Source organism: Myotis nattereri, assembly GCF_964212035.1.
Source record: "Myotis nattereri genome assembly, chromosome: 3".
Classification (NCBI taxonomy): Eukaryota; Metazoa; Chordata; class Mammalia; order Chiroptera; family Vespertilionidae; genus Myotis; species Myotis nattereri.
In genome coordinates this window covers 43,753,969-43,776,902 of record NC_138077.1, presented here as the reverse complement: position 1 = coordinate 43,776,902, position 22,934 = coordinate 43,753,969, and the positions used below count along the sequence as shown (strand labels likewise).

Sequence of the window (22,934 nt, the reverse complement as noted above, 5' to 3'; positions counted from 1 at the left end):
AGTAGCAAAATTACAATTATGAAGTAGCAACGAAAATAATTTTATGGTTGGGGGTCACCACAACATGAGGAACTGTATTAAAGGGTCAAGGCATTAGGAAGGTTGAGAACCACTGCCTTAGGGTATCAGAACGATGCTCTACCAACTGAGCTACCCGGTCAGAGCCTAACATTTTTATAACCTCAGAAAGCAACCCAGTACCCTTTAGCTACTGCACCCCAATCTCTCTACCTTTCCTCATACCGCAACCACTTGTTTGTTTCTTGTCTCTATAGATTAAACTATTCTAAACATTTCTTATGAATGGAATCACATAATATGTGGATTTGTGTGTGTATATGTGTGACTGGCTTCTTTCACTTACCAAAATGTTTTCAAGATTTATCTTTATTGTAGCATATGGAACCATGTTTGTTAACTAAAGAGTATTTAATTAGCAAAAAAAAATTTCTGTTTGAAATAAAGGTGGCAAAATATCTCTCTGGTCAACATTCTAATTACAAGACAAAGTATGGTTATTTTCAGGTGTTCTTTTTTTTTTTTTTTACTGAAATTAAAATAAATTTTTATTTCTTTCTATATTTTTTTTTTTCAGATTTGGGCAGTTTTTGGTTATAAGACTGCCCTGGTAATTTGTTTTCCTGAATAGATGCCTCTTGTCTTTTCAAATCAGCTAGCTTGCAGATCTTAGATTTTTTGTGTCCAAAAGGAATGCTAGAGACTAGCTTACCCTCTAAGGAATGACTTTAACATGAGAAAACTGATGCCCTAACTAGTTTGTTTTACCTTGTTAATGACAGAGCCAGAACCAAATCAAGCTCTATGGCCAGAATAAAGCACTGCCACCTGTATACTGGTCAATAAAATTTCCCTTTTTCCAAAATCTTTCCAAAATGATGGAAGGAAAGGAATTGGTGCTTTGTATCAAATCTCATGCTAAGCGATTTTACTTGTATTATTTTATTTAGTCTTCATAACAACCCTATGAGAGCAATACTATTAGCCCAACTTATCATTAACATCACCAACAATGACTAATTTTCTAGCATTTACTATGTGCCAGGTAATGCTTTAGATACTTCATAGACATTATCTCTAATTCTCACAACAGTCCTGACAGGAGGGCTGGGGTTAGGGCAGTGGTTCCCAACCTTGGCTAATGTGCAGCCAAGCTTGAGAACCACTGGGTTAGGGTGAGTCCAGTGAGACCCTCACAAGGCACAAAATGTAAAGGAGGAAGGACCACCAAGATAAATTATATTTATGGTTTTTAGTGCAATAAAAATGACATTTTATTTTTCATGATATTTAAAACAATATTTAAATTATGCTTTAATATCATTTTATATTTTAATATAAATGATCATATGCATACCATTAATAAGGCATATTAAAATGCATTATTCTAACAACACATAAGTTATATGCATGAATAATATTCTAACGCAATGTTTTTAAAATAAGAAAATCAATGCAAAGAAGTCCACGGTGAACAAAATATCAACATTTTAAATAAAGATAGACTAGCCTTGGCCAGTGTGGCTCAGTTGGTTGGAGCATCATCCACCATAAGGTCCTGGACAGGGCACATATCTAGACTGCAGGTTTGGTCCCAGTTAGGGACCGTTCCTCTCTCTAAAATCAATAAACATATCTTTGGGTAAGGATTAAGAAGAAAAAGAGTATTAATTAAAGATAGACTTTTGTTTGGTTTACCACTCTGTGTTATTGACAATAAGAACAGGCATCTTTTTCTTTTTTTAATCTTGTATTCAGTCTTTTAAGAAAAGCCATTGCTGCCCTAACCGGTTTGGCTCAGTGGATAGAGCGTCAGCCTGCGGACTCAGGGGTCCCAGGTTCGATTCCGGTCAGGGGCATGTACCTTGGTTGCGGGCACATACCCAGTGGGGAGTGTGCAGGAGGCAGCTGATTGATGTTTCTCTCTCATCGATGTTTCTAACTCTCTATCCCTCTCCCTTCCTCTCTGTAAAAAATCAATAAAATATATTTTTAAAAAAGAAAAGCCATTTCTGATCAAGCAGCTTCTTGGGCCCATGCCGCTTTCATTTCCTTGATGGATGGTTTATGGGGGTTGACAGTAGTGTGTGAACAGATTGAATAGTGGGGAGGATTATATCTGTAGTCATGTTTGTTTGTTTGCTTGTTTGTTTTTTATTGTAGCGCTTTTATGAACTTTTCACACTTGGTTGAAAACACTACCCATGTAGTGTTTTTCTTTTACTTCAGACTCCATTTGGCTCTGGAAGCACCGCCTAACACAGTGGTCCGCAAACCGCGGCTTGCGAGCCACATGCGGCTCCTTGGCCCCTTGAGTGTGGTTCTTCCACAAAATACCATGTGCTGGTGCACATGTACAGTGTGAAACTTCGTGGCCCGTGGCCCATGCGCAGAAGTCGGTTTTCGGCCTGGGCGAGTCTATTTTGAAGAAGTGGCGTTAGAAGAAGTGGGGGGTGCTGGCCCATCAGGCGACGGGAGACGCAGCGCAGGCGGGCCGCGGGGTACACAGCGCGGGGGAGGTACATTGTTTTGAGGTACGTTCGTTGAGGTCAACCCCTTCCAACTCTCCCATCCACACTCCTCTATCTGAAACAAGTATACAAGACGAGTGTGGATGGGAGAGTTGGAAGGGGTCGACCTCAGCGAACGTACCGCAATCAGATTGAGGACGTTGTTAGCAAAGGCCAGCTTAGTAGTACCCTAATTAAGTTAATAACAATGTACCTACCTATACAGTTTAAGTTTAAAAAATTTGGCTCTCAAAAGAAATTTCAATTGTTGTACTGTTGATATTTGGCTCTGTTGACTAATGAGTTTCCCGACCACTGGCCTAACAGATTGCCATTATTATAATAACTTTATAGTGGGAAACTGAAGCCCAGAGAGGTCAGGTCATTTAAACACCAGAGGTCACATAGCTAGTAGGCCATGGAGTTGGACTTCAAAATCCATGCTCTTTCTAAAATCATGTTGTATTTTTGTTTGACATTAGACCATTTTTCTCTAAAGAGGAAGATAGTAAATGTTTTCAGCTTTTTGTCCATTGGTCCCTCAACTCTGCCTTATGGTAGGGAAGCAGTCATAGATAATACATATATAGGCATGTCTGGATTTGGCCCAGGGGTGACCATGCATTTGATTATAACAAAGTATTTCAGGCACAAATATGTTATCTTTGAAGATGTTATGGCCAGATTTCCCTAATATCCTATTTGGATATTCTTCTTTTAATATAACAGAAGGGAAGGCAATAAATGATAATCAATTCTACATAGGAGTCTGAATTCCTCATTGGATGGGAGACATCACCCATCTCATTGTAGTTTTCCACTTGTCAACAGGCAATGGCATTTCAGGAATTGAATTTCAAAATAGTCTGCAAAGGAAAGGCAAAGTTTCATCTGTTTTGCATAAACTCTAATAGAAGAGGTTAAGGTGTAGAAACCAGTTTAACATGTTCTGTGGTTACTTTGGCTCTTAATGCTACTCCTGAACAAACTTGACTTTGTAACAATATAAAAAAAAAGTAACCAAAAAGAGGTTTGCTTTCTGAAGGCATACAAATAATTTATCATTTTAGTAACACCAACATAAAGTAGAACTTAAAAACTGTGTTTATGCGGGTGAAGCAATTTAACAAATTTGCTATTTGCAAGTATCTAGTGTTTGCATGCTCTCCAAATTGCATGAGAATTTGGGATCCAACAAGACAAGTTCCTATGGGAGGTACTGGTAATACTGGGGGGGAAAAAGTAGCATAGTAACTGCCCTCTAGGAGCTTAAACTAATTTATAACATTGTTATTGGTGGAAGTGGGGTTCATAGGGTACCACTGGAATAAGCATTTCCAGAGAGCCCCATGGAAGGATGAGATATGGTAGAAAGCTTTACTTTCGTAGAATTACATTCCTGGGTTTCTAAAGTCTCATTTCCCTTAATCTAGTCATAGAAGTGTAGCTGAGGTTTCAGTAAAGCTGGAAGCAAAGCCAGTGTCCAGAGTTTCCTTTCCATATTGGAGCTGAGTCCAGTTCAGTATCAGGCTAGTGACAGCCCATTAGACCACTTCCTGTGGGATCTGCTTGGCCTTGGGCCTCATGGGAGAATGCAGGAGAGTGAGCCCCAAGCAACAAGAGTCCCAAGGATTCCCAAAACATTGAATTCCTTTGTTTAATATGCCAAATTTCTGCACACTTGCAGTGGCCACCCACACCCATTCTGGCCAATGACCTTTGCTCTTGGGTGTGATTGATAACAAGCACCTTTGCAAGTTTCCCCAACTTTACCAGGCGTGCATCTATCTTATCTTTGTCTAATCCCCTCTCCCATTGTTTTGCAGAGAGCATGCCTATACTGTCTGGCCTTTCCTTTGCTCCTTTCCTATTATTAATAACTAGAGGCCTGGTGCACAAAAATCTGTGCACTCGGGGGGGGGGGGGCCCTCAGCCCAGTCTGTGCCCTCTCGCAGTCTGGGACCCCTCGGGGGATGACCACCTGCTGGCTTAGGCCTGCTCCCCGGGGGATTGGGCCTAAGCTGGCAATCAGATATCCCTCTGGCAGCCCGGCAGCCCTCAGAGGATGTCCACTTGTGAGCGGGGAGCAGACCTAAGCTGCAGTTGGACATCCCTTAGCGCTGCTGAGGAGGCAGGAGAGGCTCCCACCACCACCGTTGTACTGGTAGCCATCAGCCTGGCTTATGGCTGAGCAGAGCTCCCCCACGTGGGAGCGCCCTGACCACCAGAGGGCAGCTCCTGCATTGAGCATCTGCCCCCTGGTGGTCAATGTGTGTCATAGTGACCAGTCATTCCCAGTCTTTCTGCTGTTAGGGTCAGTTTGCATATTACCCTTTTACTATATAGGATAGAGACCTGGTGCACGGGTGGGGGCCGACTGGTTTGCCCTGAAGGGTGTCCCGGATCAGGGTGGGGGTCCCGCTGGGGTGCCTGGCCAGCCTGGGTGAGGGGCTGATGGCTGTTTGAAGCTGGTCACACCCCCTTCAGGGTGGGGGTCCCCATTGGGGTGTCTGGCCAGCCTGGGTGAGGGGCTGATGGCTGTTTTCAGGCTGGCCACACTCCCTTTAGGGTGGGGGTCCCCACTGGGGTGCCTGGACAGTCTGGGTGAGGGGCTGAGGGCCGTTTTCTGGCTGGCCGGCGACTGAAGCTTCCAGCCTCTCCTTTTTTTCTTTTTTTAAATTCTGGGATTTATTTACCTTCTATAATTGAAACTTTGTTGCCGTCACTGGAGCTGAGAGCCAGCTCCTCTCGCTCCAGCTCTGAGGCCACGGCCTGCTGAAAGCAGATATCTGGGGTTTGTTTAGCTTCTATAATTGAAACTTTGTTGCTTTTGGAGCTCAGAGCCGGGCCGCGGCAGGCTGGGAACCTTGGCTTCCTCCATCACTGGAGCAAGCAAGCCTCCTGCTCACTTCAGTTGCGTGGCTGCCGGCCGCCATCTTAGTTGGCAGTTAATTTGCATATCGCCCTGATTAGCCAATGGTAAGTGTAGCAAAGGTACGGTCAATTACCCTTTTTGTCTTTTATTAGATAGGACTGGAGGTCCAGTGCATGAAATTCGTGCATGGATAAGATCCCTAGGCCTGGCTGGTGATCAGGGCCGATTTGTGGGGCGACTGGTGGGGCAATCGGGGGGCCCCTGCTGGCACCTGACTTGGCTGGCCTGGGGCCTGTGGGCTAGGGGCAGCTCCTGTGTTGAGTGTCTGCCCCCTGGTGGTCAGTGAACTTCATATCATCCGGTTGTTCCACGGGTTGTTCTGCCATTCAGTCGATTTGCATATTAGGCTTTTATTATATAAGATTAGCTAATTACAACGGTATCCACATGGTCCAAAGTAACGTAAATTTAATGTTTCCTTAAAATGTTATTAATTCTGAGAGGAAAAGGTTAATTCTCTTAGGCAATTAAACTAAAAACATCAGAAATGGGATGCCTGACCCATTTTTGTTTGCACATTATTTTTGAGGCCTTCTCATCTGCAGCTATTCATGTATTTTTGCAGATATTTTACATAGTTTTTCATAATGCATGTGCCATTTCATACTCCATTTATTTTATAAACATTATATCATACTGTCTTTGTAGTATTCATATGATCACTCTGAATGGCTGAATAATGTGTTAATAGGTTGATATTTATTTATTTAAGAAACATTCATTGATGCCAACTCTGAGCCAGGCCCTGTTCTTGGCACTGGGAATACAACAGTAGATAAACAGACAAATAGATCTGTTATCTTGGAGCTTCTACGCTAGAGGGGGAAGTTATTTCAGAATAAGGAAAGAATGCTTCAGGTAGGTGAAAGAGAAAAGCCAGTAACATTTAAGGTGAAACAGTCTCTGAATTGGAATTCAATACAAGAATATTGTTCAAAGTCAGGTCATCATTTAGGCCAAGGAATTCATTTACAGATATGCATGAATGTAGGAAACATATTATTCATTATTAGCCCTTCTCGGAAAGACAGCAAGAGCTTTTCACCCAGGGGTGAGTGGAGAAGCCTAAGAAAGGGACTCACTGTAAGCAATGGCTGTGTACATTGCAGAAGTACAACTGCATAACCGGGGGACTGTAGTTCCTGAAGATAATTGTTATACGCTGCTCATTCTCATTATTCATGGTAGTTATCTTCTATAAAGTCACTGCAAACACTTGATTAGTAAATACTGGGCCATAATTCCCAGGGGAAATAGAGGATTAGGTTCCCAAGAGCCTCTGGTTACATTTTTGTTGACTGTTCAGTACATAATCTTATTTTGTGTATATTTCTGTTTAAAGACACCTAATTTAATATGTATTTTTATTTATTAGCAGTGATCCTCATGCCCAATAGCACTATACTATAAGTCATGCCTGCATAAAGCTTATCTAACCTATATATTTCTCTGTAAGGCATATTAAATTTAAGAACACAAGACAGTATGTAAGGACTATACTTTGAGACCATTCTAAACAGAAAAATTCGTCCAACAAAGCACAAAAAGCAAAACAAACAAACAAACAAACAAACAAACAAACGTGGCAGTAAATAGACAGTGAAAAGATACTTTTTATGAGAGGTGAAGTGAGAAGGCAGAGTGTTATGGTGTTGATTTCACTGAAAGTGGATGTGTGGGCCCACTCCATTTTTTTGTCATTCTGCACATGTCTGTGAATAACCACAAAAGCACTTTGAGTATTGACTTTGGGGGTTACAAATAAATTTTAGTGAGTAGGTGAATCCACAAATAACAAGGAGTGGTTATTTTGACAATGGGAACAAAAAGTGTATGTTTGTGTGTGTTTATGGCTGAGGAAGGAGTCAAGGAGAGGAAGAGAGGCAATGTAAGTGCCCTAATTTTCTCATCTGTCTTGGTAGGAAATGAGGAGATAGAACAGAAGCAGTAAATAGAACAGGAACTCTCTGTGATTGATACACCAATACCAAGACTTAAATATTTATTTTTAAACTATAAGAGGAATCACCAGATGAACTGAAAATAATTTTATAACTAATAAAAATCAGGAGGTAGAAGTCAGGTGAGTGGGAGAAGTATTGAGCGTGCTAAAGCCCTCATCATGGGTAACAGAGGGTCACTAGCTGTCTCATGTGTGAAAGAGGGTCACTAGATATTGTCTCAAGTTATTAAAGCAAGGACTGGAGCCGAGTAAGGAAATAAACTGTTTTGACAAAGGTCAGCAGCAGGCTACATGGCATACGTCAGCAATAGCTCCACAACAGTCTGAGGTACAGTTTCCTGATGCCCCCAAAATCCTTGCTAGGAGTTCACATCAGTGGATAATTAAGTCTGAATACATTTACCGAAGTCTGGAGTAATTCTGCATGTAGTCTACTTGTGGCCTATAGTCCACACACTTACATCCCATGAAATTGAGATGTAAATATTTCATATACAGTTATAAAGGTTAACACCAAAAGAATTAAAGCAGGCTATAAACTTCCAAGTATGAGAAAGAATACATACATGAGAACAACAGAGAGAGACAGGGCAATCCATGTAGCAAACAATAGTTATAGAAACCAAGAAAGCATTGAAATCAGAAAATGTGGCATTACAGCGTTAAATCCAGTTGTGTCAGTTTGGGACCTCCAGGAAGAAGATACCAAGATGGGATTGGACATGCAAAGGATCTACTACAGGAAATGTGTGTGGAGGATAGAGGAGGTGAAGGGTCTACTACAGGAAATGTGTGTGGAGGATAGAGGAGGTGAAGTAAGGAGTAGGCAGAGAGAGCCTTCCCACCATGATGCAGATCTGGTACCTGGGAAAGGTGGGGGGAAAGGAAGGATCGGTAGGATGAGCTTCAGCACAGGTCTGAGACTATTACAGCCAGGCTGATGCAGAGTCCCTGAGCCAAAGTTGGCTCTTACTTGAATCCTACACAAGGCAGGAATAGCCTGCTGGGCCTGGCTCCAGCACCCCACAGTGGTTGGTAGCTGGCTGAGAGCAGCCTCAGTGAGCAATGACTTCAGTGTGAATGTGGGGGTGGCTGGAGGCACTGTCACCTTAACTCCCTGAAGAAGGTTCTCTTGAAGGCAGATCTGAGTAAGGCACTTCTGTGGCCTTCACACCAATTATATCCGTTATGCCAATAAATCTGAACTCACCTACTTAAAAAAAAAAAAAAAAAAAAAAGAGGCTCCTAGCCCAGCTGGTGTGGCTCAGTGGTTGAGCATTGACCTATGAACCAGGAGGTTACGGATTGATTCCCAGTCAGGGCACATGCCCGTGACTTTCCGGCTCAATCCCTAGTGTGGGGCATGCAGGATGCAGCCGATCGATGATTTTCTGTCATCATTGATGTTTCTCTCTCTCCCTCTCCCTTCCTCTCAGAAACCAATAAAAATATACTTAATAAAATAAAGGCTCTCAGATTGGGTTATAAAATCAAATCTAAATAGATGCTATATATAAGATCCCTTAGGGTTTCAAAGGTTTTTAAAGGATTAACACATACCAGGCAAATGTTAATGAAAAGAAAAAAAGTTATGGCTTCACTGTCATACATGCAAGGCAAACAAATCACAAAATGAAAAAGGATATAATTCCTGAAACATTAATTTCATTAATGCCTGACTCTCCCTTGGAAATGCCACCTGACACAGAAGCTGGGCTAGAGCAGACTCTTGTTGAATGAACTGTACATTTCCTCTGAAGATGGGAGAGAATGTATGTAAAGCTGTTGTAGTATTTAGTACTGAAGAGAGGAATTAGGAAATCTGTTTTTCACTCAGTACTTGGAATGGACTTTTCCAGATCACAATGCCAATATAAAAATAACTATGACATTTAAAAGTATATGAAGTCAGAGTGGTTCTAGGAAATGAAAAATAAAAATCCATTTGTACTGCTCTTTTTGCTTTTCACTAACTTTCCAATTTTAAAGACTTCTACTAGAGACTCAGCAGGTCAAGGAGGTTGGTTGAGCCATTCCATAGCCATGAAAGGTGGCAGTTGCTACTGAAAAACAACTCCGGCACAAACGTCACGAATCTTCTCTGAGCCTTCCAAGGACTCAGATATGTGACTTTTGATACCCTGGCTTAACATTACTCATTTGGGTCAAAACAAACATACATAACAAGCAGTTCCCTCCTTGGGAAGGGATCTCTGTCTCCCCCCCCCCCCCCCCCACCACGCTCCCCAGTGTGAACTCATTCATAACTATCTCCACGGCATTCCTCTCTTGGGCAGGTAGATGACAAGTGAAAGACGACATGATTTCCGCAGGCTACTTGGTGAGTCAGTCGCACAGCCAGGAACAAAACCTAGAGGCCCAGCCCTACTTCCCCTGCGACACCTGTTCCATAAAGTGACTAAACAATTATTTACTCTGGGACTTGCTCTACAAGCACCAGACGAGTTTCAGTCCATGTGTTCCAGGAGCATGCAATCCACAGGAAGAGATGAATGAAAGGGGCCAACAGGTGGAGAACACGTTTACATAGATGACTAAGTTCTGACATCTAATGCACAGAGTAGTGTCTATAGTTAACATTACTGTATTGTATACTTGAAATTTCCTAAGAGAGCTCTTAAAGCTTATCGCCACACACACAGACGAAGGTAACTATGTGAAGTGAAGGATGTGTCAACAAATAACCTGATTGTGATCATCATATCTCAATATATACATATGTCAAATCATCACATTATACACCCTAAACTTACACAATGTTATTTTTCAATAAAGCTGGGGGGCGGGGAGAGGAAAAACAAAGATAGTATATTGTGAACATGCCTCTGCACGTGCGACTTGTCAGTGAAGAGTAAAAGCAGGAGTGTGTGAGTTTGGGGCTCACTATTTTCCAGGGTGAGGTATTTCAAAGCCTTCTTAATTTTTAACCTTCTATTTGAGCTTTCACTCATTCTATTTTGGAACTTCACTCCTGAGTACCAGAGCCTGTGCAAGAAGTTTCAAATAAAAGCCTACATGAATGGACTCGGGTTATAGACCCAGGAAGAAGATTACTCTGAGGCTCAGACTCTGGGAGCAGCAGTTTCTGGGTGTGCACGTGTAGATTCCCTGAGGCTAGGGGCCCAGGGCAAATGGTTTCTAAATTCCTATTGGAGGAAGTCAGAACAGATGTTTCCCAAGTCCTTCTTGTCTTCTGTTGGCCAATTACAGGTCAGCAGTCTTCCCCTTCTGCTCCATCCCCCGAAGAATGGCCATCACAGGGTGTGGCTCCCCCCCTCCTGAATATTCTTTTTAAAAAATATATATTTTTATTGACTTCAGAGAGGAAGGGAGAGGGAGAGAGAGATAGAAACATCAATGATGAGAGAGAATATTGATCAGTTGCCTCCTGCATGCCCTCTTCTGGGGATTGAGCCAACAACCCGGGCATGTACCCTTGACCGGAAATAAACCCAGGGCCCTTCAGTCTGCAGGCCGACGCTCTATCCACTGGGCCAATCCAGCTAGGGCAATATTATTTCTTTTCTTTTTTTTAAATCCTCACCCGATTTTTAGAGAGAGTGGACGAGAGAGGGAAAGACAGAAAGAAATACATAGATTGGTTGCCTCCTGCACATGCCCAGACCAGGGTCCGGGCTGGGGAGGAGCCTGCAACCGAAATACTTGCCCTTTACCGGAATCAAATCTGGGACCTTTCAGTCTGCAGGCCGACACTCTACCCACTGAGCCAAACTGGCTAGGACTCACCTAAATATCGTAACAGACCATCTTCAACTTGCAGCTGGGGATTGTTTGTTGCTCCCCTTCACCTCCTACTCGGCTGTTCTCTCTCAGCCAAGCAGCATGTGGGAAAGTGGGTCAAACAAGGTTTTAACTAATTCTTATAGCTAAAAATACAATAGTCTTCCCAATTGTATTATTGTGTCTGGATACCAATGTTGAGCAGAGGTTTGCTTTTAACTATTAATTGATCGTGGTTCTTGGCCAAGACCTTATATAATGTTGCAAAACTAACACTCTGTCTCAATACCCAAGGACCCAAAGCCCACCTGCCTTCCCACCACCCCTCTTACCTTGCAACTTGGAATTTAGTTTATTTCTAACTCCCTATTGAATCTCAATTAATTTAACATTGATACCAAACTTTTATCTAACTTAGTGTTCATATCCCAATTTAGTCAATGCCCAATAACTTCTTTTATAGTATTTTTCCTTCTATTATAGGATGCAAACAAAACCGGATATTGCATTTATTTATCCTTTCTCCTTAGGTTCCTTCAATTTAGAACATTTCTCCAGCCTTTGAGATTTATGACATTGACCTTTTTAAAGAAATAGAATATTCCTCATTTTGTGTTTGTCTGATTTTTCCTCATGGTTAGTTTCGGGTTATGCATTCCCCACCAAAATACTGCATAGGTGATGTTGTGTCCTTCTCAGTGCATTATAGCTGGAGGCACATGCTGTCCATCTACCCCTCACTGGTAGTGTTCATTTGGACAATCTAGTCAAGGTGTTGTTCCGTTTTTCCACCATATATTACTACTTTGTCCCTAATCACTCATAAGCAATCTGTGGGAGACATTTTAAGAGAACACACACATGCGCCTCCTCAGAACCCACCGCCACTCAGCTCAGCACCCATTGATGATTCTTGCCTAACCAGTCCTTGTTTTGATGATTGCAAAATGATTGGTAGCAGCTCCAGCATTCACTCCACATCTACCAGTCGGCATTCAGCCTTATACTGGAAGTAAGAGTCCTCTTTTCGCCTCCATTTATTTGTTTGTTTATTTGCATGGAATCATGGATTCCTATTTTTTCCAAAGGCCTATATTTCATTAATGTCCTTAATTATTCTGTGTTCAAATTATCCCAGATCTGGTGAGTGGAAGCCCCTTCAAGTTGGCTCCTGTATCCTTGTGACTTGTTTTTAAACATTTCCTTACTTTCTGCCATGACAAATGCTCCAGGTCCATCTATACTGTTCCCCTCCCCATCCCTAACTTTTCCTCTAAGGCCATCCTTACAGTCTACTTAGCAAGATGAATGCTTAAAGGTGGTGCTTTCAGGAGCAAAGGAGAGGGTCCAACAACACCACTGTGGTCAACAGTTTTAGATGTCACTGGGCTCGTGGCAAGCCACATCACCTCCTCTGCTGTCATCTTAGGCAGGTGCTCCAGACAAGGAAAGAGTAGCTTGGACCATGCAGCTTCAGTTATTGACTCCTCTACTGTGTGCTGGGATCAGTGAGGGATACACAAGATTATAAGACACCATGCCAAGGAGATTGCGCACTAGCAGGATAGACACACATGTACATAAGTACCCATAATACACCCCTGAAAGTATTTTCCTTGTGCTGTCAATGAGATCCAGAAAGGGGTTTGGGGAGCTCCAGGATGAGGGACAGTAGTTATAGCTGGGAGAGTTTGTGAAGGCTTCATTAAGGTGACTTTGGGATTAGACCTTGAAGAAGGTAGAATTTGGAAAGATGGTTTTCCTGGTGAAAAAGTCACTATGTATGAATTCTCAATCAGGTATGACTTTGCAACATCATGCAACTAGATCTAGCCTCTTGATAGCTAGGTGCCGTAAGGCACATAGAACTCCAACAAGTATAGGACTTGATGCCCCACTAAGTAAAGAACCATCACGATGCCATCTAATTTTTATTTTCAGACACAGATGAGACATGTCCTTCATTCACCCGACTGAGCTTCCACAGTGCAGTGGTTGGTACGGGACTCCAGGTAAAGTTGATGCTCTACACAAGGAGAGACCCGCCCTGCGCACAAGTCATCAACTCCACAGCTTTGGGGAACTTGAATGTGACCAAGAGAACCACCTTCATTATCCATGGATTCAGGCCAACAGGCTCCCCTCCCGTTTGGATAGGGGACTTAGTAGAGGGTTTGCTCTCCGTAGAGGACATGAACGTGGTTGTTGTTGATTGGAATCGAGGAGCTACAACGATATTATACAACAGTGCTGCTGATAAGACCAGAAAAGTAGCAACAGTCTTGAAGAAATTTATCGATCACCTGTTGGTAAGGGAGCATTCTCTTAGATGATTTGGGGCTAAATTGAAACTGGCCCATTATCTGAAGAGTTAAAGCCAAGGAGTATCAGCAGTGAACAGAGGAACTATTTTGCAGATCCACATAAGCCCCAGGGGAGGGAGAGGGAAGGCCCATAAGGATGGCTGTGCAGGTTGTTCACTGCACAAGGCGCCCACTTAAGGGAGCATAATTGCCATTATAGATTCATATGTTTGTTAAAATAATTTTCCAGCGAATGACAGCAAAGTATCCTTAGGAAAGGGCATATTTTTTTAACTCACGTAAAGGTGTCCTGTGTGGAGGACAGGTTCTGTCTAGGCCAGTGATGGCGAACCTTTTGAGCTCGGCGTGTCAGCATTTTGAAAAACCCTAACTTAACTCTGGTGCCGTGTCACGTATAGAAATTTTTTGATATTTGCAACCATAGTAAAACAAAGACTTATATTTTTGATATTTATTTTATATATTTAAACATTTAACAAAGAAAAATCAACCAAAAAAATGAGTTCGCGTGTCACCTCTGACACACGTGTCATAGGTTCGCCGTCACTGGTCTAGGAGTTTCTTGGCTTCAATGATTAGATCTTCCTTAACTTCTATAGCTGTTCCTCTTCCTAGAAATGTCAAAAGTTTAGTGACTAGATTGTCCAAAACCAAAACTGATACACATGGTCTGATGAGAGATTTCTGAGTATGTATGATTTATGTCTTTAGAAGACTTACTAAATAACTCTTTTTTAAAAAAATATTTTTTATTGATTTCAGAGAGGAAGGGAGAGGGAGAGAGAGAGAAACATCAATGATGAGAGAGAATCATTGACTGGCTGCCTCCTGCACACACCCCCACAGGGGATCAAGCCTGCAACCCAGGCATGTGCCCTCAACCCGAATTGAACCTGTGACTCAACAGTCCGCTGAGCCAAATGGCTAGGGCGATTAAATAACTCATGAATTGCCCCTTTTATGAAAAAAAAAAAGTGACTCGTATCAGGACTCTTTTAGAGTGAGTCACTGTGTCTAACAGTGGCATACGTTTTATAAGAGTTCCCCACCTAAGCCACAGCCCTGGAAAAGTAAATATTCAAACGACTCATGACAGGCTGTCCCCACAGACTATGGTCAATGTGATCCACTCCTACCCTACTTTCCTTCCCTCTCCATGGTAAATTTATTTAACTGAGCAAACATGAAGATAAATAAAAGGTCATCGAAATGTATCGTTGCCCTTCTCCCCAACGGAGAAGGTTTTACAGATGTTTTGGCTTGGTTTCTAGAAGAAACATGAATGGAGACACCATGGCCTAAAGGGTTAGGCACAGGATGGGCATCGGACGGTCTGGTTTGAAGGCTACTCTGACCCCGCCCCACCGCCTGGCCGTGCGCAGGTCACTTTTACTCCTGGCCTCAGTTTCTCATCTGTGCAATCAAATGAATAGTATTTACTTTGCAAGGGTGTAGTGACACTTAAGTGAGATCATGGACATAAGGTGTTTAGATGTGTTTCTCCAAAATCAACAGATAGGACATTTCTCCAAATGTTGTCAACTCCTCGGCCCCCACAATTTGTAATGATGGATCTCTTGAAATTCCAGGCAAAAGGAGCATCTCTGGACGACATTTACATGATTGGAGTAAGTCTAGGAGCCCACATATCTGGGTTTGTTGGAGAGGAGTACAATGGAAAGCTGGGGAGAATTACAGGTAAGGCTTCCTGTGAATGGACATGGGGTGGTGAGCCTGGGCAGGGGAGCATGATGTAGGCAATCCAAGTCCTTGGCTTGAAAGCCAGATCTTCTTCCAATTATTTAACGTCCTCTTGTGCAAAAGGAAGACCAATGTTGACCTCAGGTTACTATTTAATAAGATATATGCAAAGCACTTTGCAAATTACATATGCCGTAGAAAAGGTTGGCGGTGACTTTATTTCTGTTATGGCTAGAAAAACAGCTATGTCTCTTGGGTATTTGATGTCTGTGCCTCAGGCAGATATCCTTCTTCCTCTCATTTAATCCAGAATAGCTTGAACTACATACCTAATAAAGTTCTGTCCCCGGCACAGCAGGAGTTTCACAATAGGAAAATGAGATTGGAATTTTGATGGCTCAGGTTTACTCTCTGAATATTAGCTTTCAAGCTAAAACTCAGCAACACAACAGTTCAAATCCCAAACGAACCTGTGTTGGGTTCTCCTGTCTAATATGCTAGTAACTCTCCTGGGCTGCAAATGGAGGGCTGAAGGAGGCTTTCCCTTTCAGAAACTTAAGACTCTCCCATTTATACTTTTCCCAGAATTCATGCTCACATGGAGATAGCTATTTTAATTATAGGGAGTCTAGTCTGGAAGGTAAATGAGGAGGGAGGGGAGAGGTAAAAGATGCAACTTAGGCCCTAAAAGATTAGGAGGTAAACTTTTAGGGCCCCAAGTCTGAATGTGCTACTTAACTTGACAGGTAGCCCTGGGCAAGTAATTCTCATTCTCATTCTCTCTCTCTCTCTCTCCCTCTCTCTCTCTCTCTCTCTCTCTCTCTCTCTCTCTCTCTCTCTCTCTCTCCATTTGCTGGTACTTGAGGTCACATTCTTTTTACTTTACTTGTACCCTGAACCAGGTTGCCCTTATTTTTCTTATTTACCTGCTTTCTTAGGGAAGCAAAGCTCTTTTTACTTTTTACAACTATTACTATATTTTAGAAAACAACATGTTCTAACCTAAAAAAATATTTCCTTTTCCCCTATGGGTACAAAGAACAGATGGCTTGAATTTGCTTGTGCTCCTTTGCTGATTTCCACGGTATACATACACCCATCTGAATTCAAGCTACCAACCTGACATCACAGACACAAAGTTCCGGGAGAAATGAGCAAAATTTACTCCCCAGTACTAGTCCCAGACCACCATTGGCTTATTCTACTTAACCCCCAGTTTCGCTCTTCAGCCTCCCAGCAAACCTGTTCCACAACTACTTTGAATGTGAATGCAATGTGACCTGGCCTCTGACCATGGAAATTTCCCAGCCCGCCTTCCTTCCACTCTCGTCCACATGGCCCTGCTCTGTGACTGGGACTCAGCCATTGGCAGCTCAGTTTTCTTTCTCCACTGACTCCCCCAAATTCTTCTGACTCCTCATCCTCTCCGAGCCCCAGGATCAATCTCAGCTGTCCCTGAGAGCAGTTTCAGGGGTTAAGCATTTATTTCCCTTTTCCACTCATCTCCCACTGTCCTGCCTGAATGGGGGTCTCTGGATTATGGAGTAGGAATCTGGCCTGCTACCCAAGGACACAGTGCACTCCCACCTCCCAAGTATTGGATGGTTCTGCTTGTTAATTATCTAGGCTGGAATGGCTGCCAAATCTCTTCCCTGTCCCTTTCTTTCTTCTGCCCTTCCTTTTGCTTTTCCTGTCCAGGCACAGCTCTTGCATTTACTTCTCATTAATTTCTTCAACACAAGATAGCAGAGCATGAATAGATTTTAAAATATTTCAAGTGCCCCCATCACTTGATAATACATTAAACTTTCAATGAAAAAAAATTTTTTTTAATCCTCACCAGAGGATATGTTTATTTATTTACTTATTTATTTACTTATTTATCTTTATTTTAAAATTAAATCTTTATTGTTCAGATTATTACATTTGTTCCTCTTTTTCCCCCCCATAACTCCCCTCCTCCCAGTTCCCGCCCCACCATCCGCCCTCACTCCCCACCCACTGTCCTCATCCATAGGTGCACGATTTTTGTCCAGTCTCCTCCCGCACCCCCCACACTCCCCTCCTGCTGGGGTCCTGCCCCAGCAGGTCCAGGGGTTCCCAAAGGCGTAGACGGAGTCGGCGAAGAAGGAAGGACACGGAGCCAGTGTTCAGTTGATCAGCAGCCTAGCCAGGATCTCCAGCCAGGATCTCCAGCCAAGTTCTGGTCTGGATCTCCAGAGAGGTTCTGCTTAGGATCTCCAGCCAGGTTCTGTCCAGGTTCTCCAGCCAGGTTCAGTAGCCATGTTCCCTCGCTAGGTTCTCCAGCCAGGTTCTGTCCAGGTTCTCCAGCCAGGTTCAGTCACCAGGTTCTAGTCAGGTTCTCTTGCCAATTTCTGTAGTCAGGTTCAGTCCAGGATCTTTTGCCATGTTCTCTCACTAGGTTCTGTCTCTAGGTTCTGAGGACAGTTTCTTTCCAGGATCTTTTGCCATGTTCTCTCCAGCGAAGTTCTTCTGTCTCTAGAGAACGTTCTGTGTAGGTTCTGTCTTCTTCGTTCTGTCTCTCTCTCTGTCTTGTTGCATCTGTATTTATACCAGTTGATTCCAATCCTATCAATCTCTATTTCAAAGGTTAGGGCGTTTCTTATCTCCATTCCAGGGAGTAAAGATTATGTAGCTTAAGCATGATTGTTCGTAGTTAAAATGATTAATTACCCACCTGGCACTTAGTTAAGAGGTTTTATTCCCTCCCTAACTTCAGGGGAAAATCCCTACCTGGGGATTCAACCTTTCTCGGAGAGGTGACCTTGGTTAAAACACAGCGCCAAGAAGGTGAGCAAACATATTAAGAACCGTATGCCATATATGCCAGGTCCCTTGAAACAGCAAGGATGGACCGGCTCCTGGCACCCTCCCCCCCAAGAATAGTCAGTCCATTCCCTTTCTATGTCCCTGATTCTATTATGATCACCAGATTATTTATTCACTTGATTCTTAGATTCACTTGTTGATAGATGCATGTTTGTTGTTCATAATTTGTATCTTTACCTTTTTCTTCTTCTTCCTCTTCTTAAAGGATACCTTTCAGCATTTCATATAATCCTGGTTTGGTGGTGATGAACTCCTTTAGCTTTTCCTTATCTGTGAAGCTCTTTATCTGACCTTCAATTCTGAATGATAGCTTTGCTGGATAAAGTAATCTTGGTTGTAGGTTCTTGGTATTCATCACTTTGAATATTTCTTGCCATTCCCTTCTGGCCTGCAAAGTTTCTATTGAGAAATCAGCTGACAGTCGTATGGGTATTCCCTTGTAGGTAACTGAGTTTCTTTCTCTTGCTGCTTTTAAGATTCTCTCTTTGTCTTTTGCTCTTGGCATTTTAATTATGATGTGTCTTGGTGTGGTCCTCTTTGGATTCCTTTTGTTTGGGGTTCTCTGTGCTTCCTGGACCTGTAAGTCTATTTCTTTCACCAGGAGGGGGAAGTTTTCTGTCATTATTTCTTCAAATAGGTTTTCAATATCTTGCTCTCTCTCATATTCTGGCACCCCTATAATTCTGATGTTGGTACGCTTGAAACTGTCCCAGAGGCTCCTTACACTATCTTCGTATTTTCGGATTCTTTTTTCATTTTGCTTTTCTGGTTGCGTGTTTTTTGCTTCTTCGCATTTCAAATCTTTGCCTTGATTCTTGCACTCCTCTGGTCTGCTGTTGGGAGTCTGTATAGTATTCGTTATTTCAGTCCGTGTATGCTTAATTTCTAGTTGGTTCTTTATCATAACATCGAGGGTCTCATTAGTTTTCTTGAGGATCTCACTACATTTATTGGCGGCTTCTAGACAGTTCTTAAGAGACCTTAAAAGTGTGGTTCTGAACTCAATATCCTCCATTGACAGTTTTGTCCTGTTTCTTTGTCTCCGCATTTTTTATGCTTTCTTGGTGCACGCCCTAGTGGTCTTTGTGCGCAGTCTTGTTGTAGTTAAGCCTTGATTGTTGTCGGCAATACCGGGGGTGATTTGACCTCCAGGCTAACTGGCTATGAGAGTCCGCTCTACTTATTTATCTTAATATACATTTTTATTGATTTCAGAGAGGAAGGGAGAGGGAGAGAGATAGAAACATCAATGATGAGAGAGGCTCATTGATTGGCTGCCTCCTGCAAGTCCCCCCACTGGGGATCGAGCCCACAACCCAGGCATGTGCCCTGACCAGGCATTGAACCATGACCTCCTGGTTCATAGGTCCATGTTCAACCACTGAGCCATGCTGGCTGGGCAAGGATATGTTTGTTTATTTTAGAGAGAGAGGATGGGAAAGAGAAAGAGAGAGAGGAGAGAAACATCGACTGGCTGCCTCCTGTAAGTGCCCCGACTGGCAATGAACTTGAAACCTAGGTATGTGCCCTGACTAGAATTGAACCCACAACCTCTTAGTTTACGGGATGATGCTCCAACCAACTGAACAACACTGGCCAGGGCTAATTCTCAATCTTAAGTGTGTGTAAAAATCACCTTGGAGTGCTGACACAATGTCAGCTTACTGAATTGGAATCTCTGTGGTTGGGGTCCAAGAGTTTACTGGGCTATCCAATATAGTTCATTTTGTTTCTATTCTACAATAATCTCAACATGGTCTGAATTAAGATCTAGGAGTCCTTTTATAAGTCTTCTGAAGTAGCTATTAATTCTACCTCCATTTTGCAGATAAGGAAACTGAGATTCAGAGAGGTAAAGTAACCTGCCCGAGGTCACACAGCTGGTTGGCATTAGTTTTGGGGCTCCATGTTACATCTACCTGACTCCAGTGGTCTCTGCCCACACCAAGTACAGCTTACCTGTGATTTGTGGCTGACATTGTGCCGGGAGCTGGTCCATGCTTGCTGTTTCAAGGGACCTGGCATATATGGCATACTGTTCTTAATATGTTTGCTCACCTTCTAGGCACTATGTGTTTTAACCAAGGTCTCTGAGAAAGGTTGTTTCCCCAAGTAGGGTTTTTCCCCTGAAGTTAGGGAGGGAATAAAACCTCTTAACTAAGTGCCAGGTGGGTAATTAATCATTTTAACTACGAACAATCATGCTTAAGCTACATAATCTTTACTCCCTGGAATGGAGATAAGAAACGCCCTAACCTTTGAAATAGAGATTGATAGGATTGGAATCAACTGGTATAAATACAGATGCAACAAGACAGAGAGAGAGACAGAACGAAGAAGACAGAACCTACACAGAACGTTCTCTAGAGACAGAAGAACTTCGCTGGAGAGAACATGGCAAAAGATCCTGGAAAGAAACTGGCCTCAGAACCTAGAGACAGAACCTAGCGAGAGAACATAGCAAAAGATCCTGGACTGAACCTGACTACAGAAATTGGCAAGAGAACCTGACTAGAACCTGGTGACTGAACCTGGCTGGAGAACCTGGACAGAACCTGGCTGGAGAACCTAGCGAGGGAACATGGCTACTGAACCTGGCTGGAGAACCTGGAGAACCTGGCTGGAGAACCTAGCAAGAGACCATGGACACAGAACCTGGCTGGAGATCCTAAACAGAACTTCGCTGGAGATCCAGACCAGAACTTGGCTGGAGATCCTGGCTAGGCTGCTGATCAACTGAACGCTGTCTCCGTGTCATTCCTTCTTCGCCGACTCCGTCCACACCTTTGGGGACCCCTGGACCCGCTGGGGTTGGACCCCGGCAACATTGTAAACTCTTCATTTGCTATGGCTTATCTAAGGAGATCATTATGTCCAAGTTTATTGTGACAGTCCCCATTTGTGTCTTGGGTCCTGATATAATTATTAACAGCGCCTTCATGACTCTTAAAATTGCCCCTATTTGAACTTTATATAGTGAGCAGATTTATTGGCCATGGATCTGGAGGCTGCTGTACTGGGCTCTCACTGTCTCACTGTTCATCTGCTTACACCTCAAGTGGTGCTGTCTTCTGTGCAGAGCAAGGATTCCCCAGCAAACTCTGTGCAAGGCTATGCATTTCTCCTTTTTTTGTTGAGAATATCTGTGGACTTGGGTGCCTGGGTATTCATCCATCGCCTCCCTCTTCAGTTTCATTGGGAGCAGATAGAAAAATAAGAAAAGTTGGGGGTGAGAGTGGAGATGGAGCTAAGGAAACAAAGCAGATAAAGATAAGCCTCAAGGAAGCAAGAGTGTTGAGAGGGTAGAAATGAGGAAATTGAGGCTAGACCCAGGAAAGTGGAGGCAAATACGCTATCTCTTGGATTTTATATGGAACACCAGGGAATGGGGAGATGTCATTTAAAATGACATTCATAGATAAAACCCTCCATAAGTCCCGTGAAACTTTCCTCACTCCAGGCTTCTAGTAAGTGGGGCCTGTTGGAACCTCTGGTGTTTGTTTTTGTTTGTTTTTTTAAAGTTTTTATTTTGTGGTTACAGCATCATGGGAGCTGCTGTCTTGTTTTTACAGCTGTTTCATAATGATGGTGAGGAACGCCCAGCTAACATTGACCAAGGGCAAGAAATCAGTTCAGGCATTTATGGGATGGGTCAGTTCTATAGGAATTGACACCCACGTTGTTTCCCTCCTCGATACCCGGTCTGATACCTTCGCTGACGGGAGAGTTTCACTCTTTCCTACCGAGCTTGCCAGACTCAGCGCAATAAAACCCAGAGCTCCACAGAGAGAGGTGATTGCATTGTGAGTCTGCAGCTCTGGTTAAGACACTTGATCTCCCTGAACCTCAGTTCATTCATATGTAAAATGAGAAAGATAATAGCTACCCTGCCTCCCTCACAAGCTTGTGATGTGGAGCTTATGAGCTGGTATATGTGAATACAAATGGAAACTGTAAAGAAGAAAAGGTTTAGTGAAGTTTCTGGATCATTTGAAACGGGATGAAGATAAGTATAGTGTTTGCTTTTTATATGCACCCTTTGGTGCTTTTTCCTGAGGAACCAGTTTAGGTTCCCCTGTCCCCCATACGTCTGTGTACTCGCTGCTGCTGAGCTGTGCACAAGCTAGACCTCCTGGTGGAATCTGGATGCCGTCCTCGGGGCCCTGCCAGGGTAGCCACCTCTACTGTGGGAAAAGGCTAGAGGGTGTGGAAAGCAGCCTGACGGAGCAGGATGGGAATGTGGGCGCTTGCCCACTCCGGGGTGCCCTGCAGCCTGCGAGCCTTCTTCAAGGAGAGGCATCAAAAGCTGCAGGTGACTCACTGCGTGGGGCTGCCAGACCAGCTCTGTTTTCCTTCCAGGCCTCGACCCTGCCGGCCCTTTATTCAACGGGAAACCGCCCGAGGACAGATTAGATCCCAGCGATGCACAGTTCGTGGACGTCATCCATTCCGACATTGATGGTAACATTCCCCTGCTTGTGACTCAGGGACCCCCTCACCCAGGCTCCCGTGGAGTCTTCTCCTGGGGGGATTGTCATTCAGGGGCAGATCAAGTTCCTCCAGATTCCCTTTTCCTGTGGGGGCAGAGTTCCAAATCCACAGACATCTTGAAGGGAAGATTTCTGTGGATCTTGATGCAGGCACCCAGGATCGCTTGCTGGAGTAGAGGTGCTTTTCCCGTCATCTCTTCCTATTATTTTTATTTAAAAAAAATTTGTTTATTGATTTCAGAGAGGAAGGGAGAGAGAAAGAGAGAGAGAGAGAGCGATAGAAACATCAATGATGAGAAAGAATCATTGATCGCTTCCTCCTGCACACCCCATACTGGGGATCGAGCCCACAACCCGGGCATGTGCCCTGACCAGGAATCG

General features: G+C 43.3%; 1 protein-coding gene across 2 annotated transcripts in view; it reads left to right on the top strand.

Annotated features, from left to right (window-relative positions):
- Positions 1–22,934, top strand: part of LIPH (lipase H) — a gene marked incomplete at its 5' end in the record, with an annotated part of 45,136 nt that overhangs the window by 5,896 nt on the left and 16,306 nt on the right. For both annotated transcript variants that reach the window (XM_081088232.1, XM_081088231.1), the window contains 3 exons: positions 13,130–13,497; positions 15,102–15,210; positions 22,423–22,524. In XM_081088232.1, the coding sequence (XP_080944358.1) occupies positions 13,130–13,497; positions 15,102–15,210; positions 22,423–22,524 (579 nt within the window). The remainder of the gene's footprint in view (positions 1–13,129; positions 13,498–15,101; positions 15,211–22,422; positions 22,525–22,934) is intronic.